The sequence below is a fragment of the Eulemur rufifrons genome, chromosome 2 (assembly GCF_041146395.1).
Source record: "Eulemur rufifrons isolate Redbay chromosome 2, OSU_ERuf_1, whole genome shotgun sequence".
Classification (NCBI taxonomy): Eukaryota; Metazoa; Chordata; class Mammalia; order Primates; family Lemuridae; genus Eulemur; species Eulemur rufifrons.
In genome coordinates this window covers 90,453,530-90,466,393 of record NC_090984.1, presented here as the reverse complement: position 1 = coordinate 90,466,393, position 12,864 = coordinate 90,453,530, and the positions used below count along the sequence as shown (strand labels likewise).

Sequence of the window (12,864 nt, the reverse complement as noted above, 5' to 3'; positions counted from 1 at the left end):
CCTACTTGAAGAATAGATCTTTTGTCTTTTATCCCTTTTGCAAATAGTAGGTGAAAATACACGATTTTTGAACTCAACTAATGTGGTTACAGAACTGACCCAAATTACATATACTTTATTTTCAACATAAAGGTGTCAAATCCATTTTTCTTCCTCACTTCAAAGTAAGGCATCCAGCAACTAAGCACACGAAAAAAGACTTTCTTAACATAATACATTACCACATTGCACCTGAAGCCTGGGCTTGGCACCTGGCTTACATAAGGGTAAGATGGAGGCAAAAAGAGATCTACAGAGGTTTGGAAAATCTCCCTTCTTCTCTCCGGGCACTAAGGGAAAGGCCCCTTCATCCTGCTCTTTGGACGTTGCCAACAGAAACACATGATGTCACAGCAGACTGGGAATGGTGTTCACTTGAGACAACAACCTGGTGTGGCCTGAATGCGTGAAGGGGGAGCATTACTGCACCTACACTAAAGTCATGAGTGCTAGAAATACTTGATATTTGGCAAACAAAGCCATCAAAGGCCATTGCAATTAGGCCAGAAATATGGATAACTATTGCATAAGAGAGAAAAACGGCCTGAGAGGACTCTGGTTCTTTGATTCTTTAGAGTAGAACACAAATTTTAGTTAGAGCTGGTGGCTCACTGGTGGGAGGTATTAAAAAAAAGACACGAGAAGCACACAGAGCAAGCTGGTTTGCTGGTCAGGAGCTGGCCGGACAAGCCACACTTACAGATTTTAGGATCCCTGTGGCATCTTCATGGAGCCAGGTCGGGTAGACCACTTCATCATTCAGTATGGCCTCAAAGAGGTCATCTTCATTCTCCGCCTCAAAGGGTGCGTGACCGCAGAGCATCTCATAGAGCAACACGCCCATCGCCCACCAGTCTACTGCAGGCCCGTACAGCATCTCCTGGAGGATCTGTGCAAAGCGGGCAGTGTGAGAAGGGCTTCGCAATCTGATCAACAAATGTGTTCTTCAAGACTAACTAGGGAGAGTGATGGATTAGGAAATATCAAAGTAAAAAAATGAAGCCTCCCAGGCTGGCATGCATATTTCATTCCATCTCTGTAGAGTGGTTTTCCCTGTGGTCAACTCAGTGACACCTTCTCGTCTAGGTGAGCCAATACTTATGGTCTGCCCAGGCCAAGGTGAGGACATGTGCAGATCCGAAACAGAAGGAGCTCTGGAAATATATCAGTGTAGAAGGAAGAGGACAATGGGTTCACTCACTCACTCAAGATTCAAGAGCTTTTCTTTAGTTCTGCTAAATGAGGCTGGGATTAAATCACCGAGCAAAGACAAAGAGGAAAATCAATTAAATAGCCATGAGCAGAGCACACTTTGTCTTCATTTAGGGCTAGAGCCTAAAGCAGCTGCAAAGTTTACAAAAACATTTTTAATTCAAATTCTTTTTTAGAGGGACCTAGGACATTTTCAGTTGTTATTCACCCAATGAACCATAGATGAGTCTGGAGGTGTCAGCTTTTAATGCTGCCCAAAAAGCTGCAGTACACAAAAGCAGCTGGTGGCATTTCTGGTCAGGGTCATGGGACAGCTCAGATTTCAGAAGCCGCACCAAGCAGCTGCACTCACCTCTGGAGCAATATAGTCGGGCGTGCCACAGAACGTGGCCGTGGTGACTCCATTACAAATCCCCTCCTTGCACATTCCGAAGTCCGCCAGTTTACAGTGACCCTCGTGGTCCAACAGCACATTGTCCAGTTTCAGATCTCTGAAAGAAACAAGAGCAGCATGGGATAGAGCAGCTGGGCCCCAAACCATCCACCTGGAACTTGCTCGCCGGACAGGTGCTCGGACCACAGTGTGGCCACGTGTGGCTGTGTGAGCTTCTTGCATGTACTTCAAAAGGAACAAACTTCTCCAGGCTATCTGGATAAACATTTAGATCAAGTCCCAGTACTTGCCTCATGGTCCCTAGATGATGGGTCCACACGAATGTACTAATCACATATAAAAACACAGGCTTCCCTGTAGAAACTTAGGGCAGAATGTGACTTTTCCACGCCTTCTACTTACCTTATACCCAAAAGGAATCCACCCAGCCACCCCCTCCCCTACTCGAGCATCCATCTCTGCCTATTAGAGTTCACTGAGTGGACATCCACGGAGCAAGTGGCCGCTATGTGCCAGAATGGTGACAGGCAGCAAGAGCACAGATGACCTTTGTCTATAAGGAACTCACAGTACAGTGAGGAGACAAATATTTGCTAGACTCTAAGTTCCATGAAGGTAGATCAGGTTGATTTGGTTCACAATTATGCCTGGCATAGTGTACTCAAGAAATACTTGTTTTACACACACACACACACACACACACACACGGGGTGGGGGAGAAAACACACCACCTGCTGTATAATCCAAGTGGCGTGATGGACATATGAACCAAGCTCTGCGAGAGAAACATAAGAGGGAACAATTAATTCCTTTCAGTGGGAGGAGAGCGGGACAGCCTCACAGCAGAAGCAGAAATCGAGCCGGGTCTGGAAGTATGAGTCAGAGTCTCACAGGCAGGGAAGGGGGGTGTGAGGCGTGGGCAGGCGGCGGATGGAGCAGGTGCCGGGAGCAGGCACGGGGCACGGCTGTGCAGGTGGGCTTGGAGGGCCCCAGGTGGTGGCGTGACGCTGGGTCGGGGAGCACGGGAGCGCTGGGCTAGGGCCATGAAACACCTCAGGGCTCGAGAGCAAAGCTACGTCCTTCAAACTGTGAAGGGTCTGGAATGCGACACTAAGGAATTTTGATATTAGGCAAAAAGGACCCATTGAAGCTTCGGGAGTAACAGATTCTGGCTGAATGAGAAAAGATCAGCTAAGTGCAGCTGAGATGGCCCAGGGAAGAGACCTGAACCAGGACATGACAAAAGGAATGGAAAATAAGGGGTCCGTGAGGGGAAGGCAAGCTCTGGTGAAAGCAAAATCAGTAATAAGTCTTGCTAACCACTCAGAGGCGGACCAGAGAGAAGCCACAGAAATGGTGACTCCTGGGTTTCTGTCTTAGATCCAGTGGGTTCGTGGGGATGTTAACCAGGAAAGGGAGGAACAGGAGTGAGGACAGGGTTGTTTGCCTGTGCCCCAGGTACACAAGAGGCCTCGTAGATGAGGGGGAGCCCGGGACAAAGGCATTCCCCACCCCTCTCTCAGTTCCTAAGAGCAGAATCTGCTTGAGGGAAGTGAATTTTCAGCAGCGGAACTACTTGGTAAAAAGCCCTTACTGTAGGAAGGAACATGGTTGCATGTGGATAAAACTGTCTGCAAACAGAAGGCAGTGTTTTCCTAAAACAAGCCCCGGCCCCCAGAACAGGATTCTGGCACCTGGTTCTCCCGTCACCAGCCACATCCCAGGCACTGTTACAGAGGCAGGACGGTAACTATGGCAGGCTGGGAAAGTTCCACAGGCCGACACCATCGCCAGCCCCCCAGCCGAGAGAGGGCATGAGCAGCAGATCGGTCTATGGGGCGAGACGTTCATGCTTTGTTCTTTAAAGGAATGGCGTGTTCAGAGGCAAACCACACGGGGCTTATCAGTGAGGAGGAGGCTATGCGTTAAATGGGGCACGTGGGTGACCTGGAGATCTGAGGTTAATTGCCAGTGTGTGGTCGCCCTGGCTTTGGGCCGCCTTGTGTCCCCCTAGTGTCCCCTCACTGTGGCTGGAGCAGACTGTTCTGGAGCTTCACATTCACAGCGGGCTGTGTCGGGCACTCATGGTTCTGTTTTCCTAGCCCCGGTCTGAGAGTACAAAGACTGCCGGCCTGCACTGCCCCAGGGAAAAGGCTGGTCTCTGTCCAGCCCGGATCACATTGCGGCCTTGGAGGAGGCAGGTGATGACAGAACTGGCGCGACTGGTTCCCACACTGCGTCCTGTGAGCTGATACAGCCCGGCCATGCAGGTCTTACAGACAGTGGTCACTGGAAATCGCCCAGGAATGGAAACGAAGTCCTGTTTTCCAGGAATCCCTGATAAGTGTGGTTAAGGCGGCAGAGCTCTCTTGGCCGGGATCAATGGGGACACAGACGGACCTTCTCTCTGCTCTTCTGCTCCTGGCAGCAGCCTCCCTGGGTGTCGGCGGTGTGAGGCAAAGCCGTGCTGACCACCTGTGCATCCACTTCAGCAAAGCGAGGCTCCTCAGCCTGCAACCCAAACCTGCCCTGGCCCCCAAATCAGCACCCGCTTCTCCACGTAGAATCCTACTTCCCACGCGAGCAGCTGTTTTCAGTGGGCTGATCTGTAGAAGCTGTGTCCTCCTTGCCCCAGCACAAACACACAAGAAATTTAACCCACGTGAAGTGGGAATCACAGGAGCGTGGGGCGGGGGCAGAATTGAGGGTGACAGGGGTCATGTCCCGTGAGGGAGGCCACTGCCAGGAGCACAGGCTCTCCCAGTCATTCTTCCACATGCGGTTTCTGACTCAGGAGGCCCATCAGGCCTGGCCACCCGGCTCCTCTGGGCCCGACGGCACACATGCGCGAGGTGGCTGGCTGAGGCTAGACACGCTAGTCTGCAGCCCCAGGAGAGAGCAAGGCCGTGGGGGAAGGAACCCAGTTTCATCGACACTGTGTCCTAGCTCAGCGGGCCAGGCCCGTGTGGACCTGAGCCCAGGGCACCCTCCCTCACATTTCCAAACAAAGTGACTAAATTTCTGAATTCTTCTGAAGCCGTTATGCCTGCTGAGGTCTCAGAAAGGATCTTGTTGGGCACCAGAAACAAGTGCTAACACAAACCCGCAACGGTCTCAAGCGCTGACTTATAATTGCTCAAGAGCGTGTGACTAACGTCCAGCTAAGAGGTCTGACTGCTTGTTACTCAGCTGCTGTCACGGGCAGCAGCGATTGCACAGGGAGAGGAAAGTGCTTGGCAATCAGTTCTGTCAGTCACCAATCACAAACCAGCCCCTCTGCACAGGGCAGTCCTGCACGCAGCTCTCAGAAGACACACCTGGGCAGCGCCGGGGATGCGACTGTCCTGGTCATAGGGTGCTCAAGGCCACAAGGGCAGGTGAGACACCTTAATCCTGATTTTCAGTCTAATTTTAGGCATTCTCAGAACTGTACGAGCCCTGAGGGAAACACCACAGCTGGTTCCAAACCAGGTGCCATCTACTAGGACAGAACTCTCAAAGTGGGATCCCAAGAGGGTTCTATTATCCCAGGCCACTGGTTCTGCCCTGAGTCCAAATATCTCATACCTCCACTGTGAAGTCTGTCCTGATGTCCCCAGACATGTCAACTCTGTCCCTAGAGTGCCCAGTTCACGCCTCTATGATGGCACACCCTGCACGACATTCCAGCAGGCTCTGTCTGTGCACCTGTTTTCCCCCTCAGCAGGGGCTGAGCCTTGTTCCTTCCTCGCTCTAGTGTGGTCCTGGCAGAAGGTGCTCCCCAAAGAGATAAATAGAAGCATTTCAGAGGGACACCAGTGGAGCTGCCCTGGCCAATCCAGAGCCTATTTTATTTTTAGGGGAAGGAAGGAAGTTTCATAAACCTTACTGGGACCTTTGGCCCAAAGTAATCAGAGTGATAAAAAGCCATGTGCTTTACCCCTTAGGGATAGATTCTATAGGGAAAGGAGGATGATGCTGATTTAGGAGGGGTAGTGATAAAGCAAAGACAATTAAGCAGGACACCATCCCTGTGCTGGCTTCCATCCAAATGCAAGTGCAGAACATGGATAGGGTTGGTCAAACAGATCCAAAAGTTACAGAGCCATTTATGGTGACAGTCAGTTTCCACTCTAAGGGTAAATCATGTCTTTATTTAACAACAACAATAACAACCAAAAACCAAGAAAAGTCACCCTAAGACTCCTGACTTCAGTGTGAAATATGGAGAGGTCAGTTTTTAGCTTTGGAGTTCCTTAGCCTCTTTTGCCAACATGTAACTCAGCAGCTAAACTTAACAAGGCCACACAGTGAAGAATACAAGTTCATACAGGGCAGAGGCTCAGATCCCAGGATGCCAAAAACACAATTACCAGCTCACCATCCATTAGCTCATTGAGCACCGGTATTTAACAGCTATAGCTTTTGTCATGCAAGCATAGAAGGGCAGAAAGAGTTATTTTATCCTCTCTGCTTGTCTGAAAGGTACATTGTTCTTGCTGGGTAATCAGGGTTACTTAAAATGCCCACAGTAGTTTCAGAGACAATTCCCAAGTGGTTAAAAACAAAGGAGATTCAGAAATTGGATTTATTTTGCTTCTGCCACGAGCTATCCTGAGAGTAATAAAACAGAATGGCATGAATCTTACTGCTTAGATCACCAGAATCAGTTACCCCTCTAAAGAAATAAAGGAAAGCCAGTTGAGAGCTGGCCCCTTGAATAAGAATAAACTTAAGAGACTAGTCACATTCATTAATATTTTTGACATATTTTTCAACTTTTTATCATGGAAAATTTCAAACACAGACAAAAGCACAGAGAATAATACAACTCTCATACTGTTCACACAGCATCAGCCATCAATGTGTGCTCAATCTTGTTTCTTCTATACATCTATTTGCTCCCTGCCTGATCCATCTATCTTCAGATTATTTTGAAGCAAACCCAAGACATGAAATCATCTCATCTATAAATATTTTAGTATCTGAATCTAAAAGACAATGATTCTTTAATAAAGTACAACTTTGATATCAGTTATCAAAAAAATATATACAGTCAATTTTTAGTATACTGCTTTTTGTCTGTTGCTCTTTTGGGGGTATGTGTATGTCCAGAAAACCTGAAAAAAAAAAGGTTTTATGGATAAGAAGAATAATGTCATCAGTGGCTAACATATATTGAATGTTCATCAAATGCTAAATGCTTTATTCATATTATCTTATTTTATCCTCAAAATAATCCTATGAAGTAGGCTCTACCCGAAGATCGTATCTAGCAAGGAGTAAAGTCAAGATTCAACTCAGTTCTGCTCACCTCCAAGGCCTGGGCTCATAACCTACTAAACCAGGCACAATCCCTTCCATGTAGTGGTGTCACTGGACGATATCCTGGTGGACTCGTTTCCTACAAGGATTTGACTAATAAAACAAGAACCATCTTAAAGAATCAATAAAAATCCTGAGATAGCACTATGACAGAGGGATGTTTTATGCATATTACTATGAAATGCATGATCAAAATTCTGCAAAGAAACCTTTTTTTTTTTTTGGCTTTGGTTCTTAGCTTGTGCATGAAGAAATAATTCAATAGATTTTACACAATCTTTAAGGATACGGGGAAAACAGGCATGCATAGCAAGTTACCTCCTAAGTGGTCAGATATTCAGAAAATTTGCTGCCTTCTAAGGAGGAAAAGCTGGCATGTGGGCAAACGTTAAGAGGTAGCATTTGCCAAGAGAATAAATTTGGATTATGATCTTGATTTCAAAACAAAACCATTTAGGTCTGGCTTGTGTTTTGAGTGTCTGGCTTTATACTTAAAATTTTTCCAGAGCAATGCTGATTGTGTTAAATTGGTAAAAGAATTTTGAAAAGTCACTAAAATAGCGAAAGCCTAAAATTTGGTTTCATGGAGAGTTAGATAGTAGTGCCATTCGTGTATCACCTGACACAATATATTTATCCCTTCACCCACCCAACAAATCTCTGAGTATCATCCATGAGTCGGGCAATATGCAAGGGGCTCAGGACACAACTGTAACCAAAGGGAGCACCATCCCTACCGTCAAGGAGATTAATTTCTGGTGGGAGAGGCAGACAGATCATTACACAACTAAATTTACGATTATGAACTGTGATGACTGCAATGAAGAGAAAACATGGGAATACATAATCGGCTGGCTGGACCTAGCCCTGAGGGAAGATTTCCCAGGAAAGTGACATTTGCGCTGATCTGTGAAGATCACTGGCCAAGTGAAGAGAGAGAAAGATGGGGAAGTGGGGTGAGGAGGAGAACTCCAGGCAGAAGGAACAGAGCTGAGGGGGAGGACAGGGCTATGAAGGAGGTAGGAGATGGCAGGGCCAGATGAGGCAGGGTCCAGCGAGGATTTCGGTCTTTGGCCTAAGAGAAAAGAGAAACCATAGGAAAATCTTACAGAGGAGAGGAAGGGCATTAGATTTGACAACAAGACTCCAGTTAGACATGGAGAATAGATTGGAGGGGTTAAGAGTAGACACGTGGGAAGCTACCAGAGTATCCAGAAGATGAGTGATGGTGGCCCACATTAGGGGGAGGGCAGTAGGGTAAAGAGAACTGGATGGATAGAGAACTATGGGGGAAAATAATGGAATTTCGTAATTGAAAGGTACAGAAGATAAAGGGAAAAAGGGATCAACAGGTTCTGGATCGTAGAATTTATTTTGGACATATTGAGCTACTTTTCAGATTCAAGTAGAGATGTTTAATAGGCAGCTGGAGACATATGGCTGGAAGTCAAAGGAAAGGCTGGGCCAGAGCTATAAATTTCAGAGTCATTACCTGGGCATGGATGAGTTCACCTGGGGAGAGGCAATGAAATAAGGAGAGGACCTGGGACTGAGCCTTGGGAGGAAGGTCTCCTGAGGATAAGATCCTCGGTCTTTTTACACCGAGACTGCAAACACCAGTGATAAATTATCCTGAGTTGGGTGGCAGAGCTGAGTGCCCAGGAGAGTGGGACCAAATCGTCCGCCTCTGTGTGGGCCAACTATAGTCCTGTTAAGGTTTTAAAATTCTACAAAACATCAACCTTGTACATTTAAAATCATCCAATGGATTCATTCTCGGTTAAATTCTCAATCTCTTCTATGGGCTGTGATGCTCTTGTAAGTGTAAACTTAAATATCGTATTTTACGAAAGAGGTTTGTTGCTGCATCATACATCAACAAAATTTGGAGACAAGCTAAATTATGTATTAACAGTGGAATGGCTAAATAAATTATGGTTTTTCTACAATAGAATTTTATGAAAACTACCAAAATTTTATGAAGGACTAAAAATGTAAGGAAATGTTTATAACAGAATTTTTATGTCTTTTGAAAAAGATTTCTTTTCTCATTATAAGACTAATATTTTCATTATATAAAATTCAATCATTCCTGAAAAAATTTTAGAGAAGATGATGATAGATTCATAGTCTTATAATCTTTTCTTTTCAATGCTACGTTAACACAATATTATAGTAACTTATTTTTCTCACTTAAGAAATGTCTTGGACATATTTATACATCCTATATATCTGGTTCATTCTCTGTAATGGTTACATAAAATCCCATTATAAAAATGTACCATAATTTAATCAGTTCCTCTCCATGAACATTGAGGTTGTTTCTAATTTTTCGCAACTTCAAACAATGGAATAATGAACACTATATGCACACTTGTAGGAGTGTTCACTTAGCATAAATTTTTTAGAAGTGGAAATTCTGTGTCAGAGGGCATAAATGTTTGAAATTTAAATAGACATGGAGAAACCATCCTCCAAAAAGGTTGCACCAATTTATACTCCCACCTATTGAGAGTATGGATGTGTCTATTTTTCTGGCTTCCTTATTCAGACAGACATAATCATCCTCATAATCCTCCCCAATCTGCTACTCAAAAATGATGTCATTGTTTCACCTTCATTTTCTGATTACTAAAGAGATTAAGCTTTAAGCAAAATATATGTTTAAAGGCCATTTGTATTTTTTCTTGCCTATTCACATTTTACCCATTTTAAAACTTGAGTTGTTTACCTTTTTGATTATTTTTAAAAAGTTCATTACATGTTATGAGTAGCAATAATTTATTACATTGGTTGTAATTATTATTGCCTAGTTTGTTCTTAAGTTTTGTTTAGGTAACTTTCATATTTTTATATCATCAAATCTATTAACCTATCAATCTTTCCTTTATAGCTTCTAAGTTTCATGACTTGTTTATAGGCTGATAAATATCACAAGAGAAAGAACAGGATACAAAAACTTGTATTTTCAATATTCTCCTAATGTTGTAATAATTGCTAGGGAGAGGGATAAGGGGAAGGAAGACAGGAGGGAAAAGGAGAGGATGGAAAAGAAAAAAGTCTATTTCTGGATGACATGTTTATGAGTGATTTTTATTTCTGTTTTGGATTTTCTAAATTTCTTATAGGAATCATGTATTACTTTTATAACCAGAAAAAAAAGTCATTAAAATATATGTTTACATGTGCTGGTTTAATCTTTTTCTTTGGTTTCTGTACCATTTAAGGCCGCAATTCCCAAGGATGATGTGTAGGGAAAACGACCCCCTGGTCAGAACGGAAAGGATATCTTTTTGAACCCAGGCTGCAAGGGAATGCTGAAAAAATCATCTTACTTGCTTAGAGAAACTACACATTTGTGGACTCAGAATTCTGAACCTGCTGCCACAAGCTCATTTTTCACCACTGAAATTAAAGTGTCTACTGTATACATAATTGTTGTGGACGGCATTTATATTTCCAGTAGCCCCACTATGTGTCCCTGCTGTCTGAATGAACTTAAGTATTAGGCAACAATGAGGCCTGTGCTAGAAGCAGCACCGTTCCTCATTGCTAAATGAGGTCCCCGTGCCGTTTCTCCTCACAAAGAGACACTTTATCTGGTGTTTGTGAGGCTGATGTATTGGAACATCCGCTGAAGAGCAAGTATATAAGATATGAACAGTCATCATCATGAGGCTGAATGCAAAGTAACTCATTTTATAATGAATGAAGTCAGTTAAACAATTTCCAACCCAGACAGTGTTACCAGGGTTCCTGTGAGGCTCTTGGCCCCCTGCCCCCTCATACTTTCTCCCAACAGCTACTCAGGATGAGATGTGATGAAACTGAACCCTGCGTAAGTCTGGTTATCTGACCCCCTTTAAAATGGGGCCAGGGACTCACCAACGAATCCCCACAGACCACATGTGGGTCTCCACCCAGTTCTGAATGCGTGATGCCTTTGACATGCGGCATGTTCCCACCTTCACCACTGTGTATACACACAACCAACTTCACCTGAGCAAAGGGACTGAGAGATTTCCCTTCACCTTGTCTCACCGTAGGAAACAATGTGCAAAGAAAACATTCTGGACTCTGGACAAATACAGAAGGAAAGGAGTTTGATTAACATCCACGGTATACATATCATACATCTCCTAAGGACCATCAAACAAATGAGCCATCCAGCTGACAGTTGAGCCTTATAATTTCTTTTTTATTCTATGCCCCCCACCACTATCCCCCCAGAAGGGCCAAAATTCCCTGGCTGCAGCATGAATTGATTTAGTAGCTCCTACAGTACTTTTATTTTATGGTTGCCAAGAAAACCTCTCTCACTGACTCTCCTTGCCAAAATCCTTCTTACACGATACCTGGCAGTGGTCAGCTTACAGATGCACTCGGCAACAAAAAGCAGGGAGGCCGGAGGACTTCGGAAAAAGACACCAGGAGATGACAGATCCTCAGTGTCTTTACTGGCTACTGGGCTTTGCTCCGGTAACACAGATGGGATGCTGGGGCCAACAGTGCACTTGGACCTGACAGTCCAGGGAGGATAAAGTGATCAACAAGCCAAATCTCTTCCCCAGTGCAGACAGCCAAGTGCAGCTGACCCAAAGAAACCACCTGCTGTGGCGGCTTTGCTCGCTGGCCGAAGAAGCCAACAAGAAAGTGGAGGTTTTCTCACGGCTAGTCACTCAAGGACAAGAGTACAAGCAGGATGGAAGAGCCATGGGGGACTCTGAGAGCCTGTGAGCTAGGAACAGGACAGGTGTGAAGGACCCCCTTGCTGGTGGGCTGCCTGCAGGGCATGAGCATGAAGATGACAGGAAGAACGATTTCTGTCAGGAGGAATCAGAACTTGGTTCCCTCTTTAGCGATAAGACCTTCATCACAACGAGGGGTGGCTGTGGAGTGGAGTGGGGACAGACAGGGGCAGCTGGGTCCTACTTGGTTATGTTGGACATGTGACACCAATACACCACAGGTTCACAGAGCGAAACTACCGAACACCGGAGGGGACACAGTGCTGAGAAAGTGCCAGCCATGACCAGCACTGCCACTGCTGCTGTGAAGTGCGTGAACGCTGTGGCTCTCACCCTCAGGGCAAACCAGATACTGGAGCCGTCAATACAGATGCGCAGAGTGAAGGGTAACGAGACATCTTTGCCTGTCGACCCACGCTTCAAGGTCAGACCTGGAACGTTCCTCATATCATCTCTAGAATACGATCACGGCCTGGACACATGACAGCAACGTGCATTTGAATCCCTTATCAGGGAACTTTACTGATTTCCTACTAATGCAGAGCTCAGACCTCTCTAACAAAAAAACAGGGCTGTCCCCACCAGAGGAACACAGATCCTGTTAGCACTGAGGCCCGTTCCCTGAAGACATTCGATTGACAGAAAATAGTAATGTCCTTGCTTTGCCTGGCTTAGAACCTCTCTTTGGCTTGGGAAAAATAAGCAGTGAAAGTCACAGCCATTTGCTGTCCAGGCATGAGGCCTGGCACACAGTGTGAACAGGGACATGAGGACCGTTGGGAAGGGGGATGAGGAAAGCTTTACAACAGGAAGGACCAGCCTCAAGAGGGGATGTGCAGGCTGCTTTTGGCAATTGGCTAAACACAAACCTTTCACCAGCATTAGTCATGTCTTATGTAATATCGGAGGGGAGGGGAAGGGAGGGGAGGGGTGGGGAGGGGAGGGGGGGCAGCCTTTGACCTGGATCAGATCTGTGGCCATTCAGCAGGTCTCATCTGGTTACCTGCTATCCCCATCAAAGATTAAACCTGAGCCATCTAAACAAAATCTCTGAAAAACCCAAGCAGATACTTGCAGTTCAGAACCACTCCCAGGCCCTTGGAACTAAATGCACACCTCACATTTCACTTCGGGATTGTAGTCAGTATTGCCTTGTTCTCTAATTAT

The 12,864-nt window shown here is 45.5% G+C and overlaps 1 protein-coding gene across 1 annotated transcript in view; it reads right to left on the bottom strand.

Moving 5' to 3' along the window:
- Window positions 1–12,864, bottom strand: part of PRKCH (protein kinase C eta) — a 219,142-nt gene that overhangs the window by 28,449 nt on the left and 177,829 nt on the right. The window contains exons 11-12 of the mRNA XM_069465036.1: window positions 1,604–1,742; window positions 740–928 (exon numbers count right to left, since the gene is read on the bottom strand). Coding sequence (XP_069321137.1) covers window positions 740–928; window positions 1,604–1,742 — 328 coding nt within the window. The remainder of the gene's footprint in view (window positions 1–739; window positions 929–1,603; window positions 1,743–12,864) is intronic.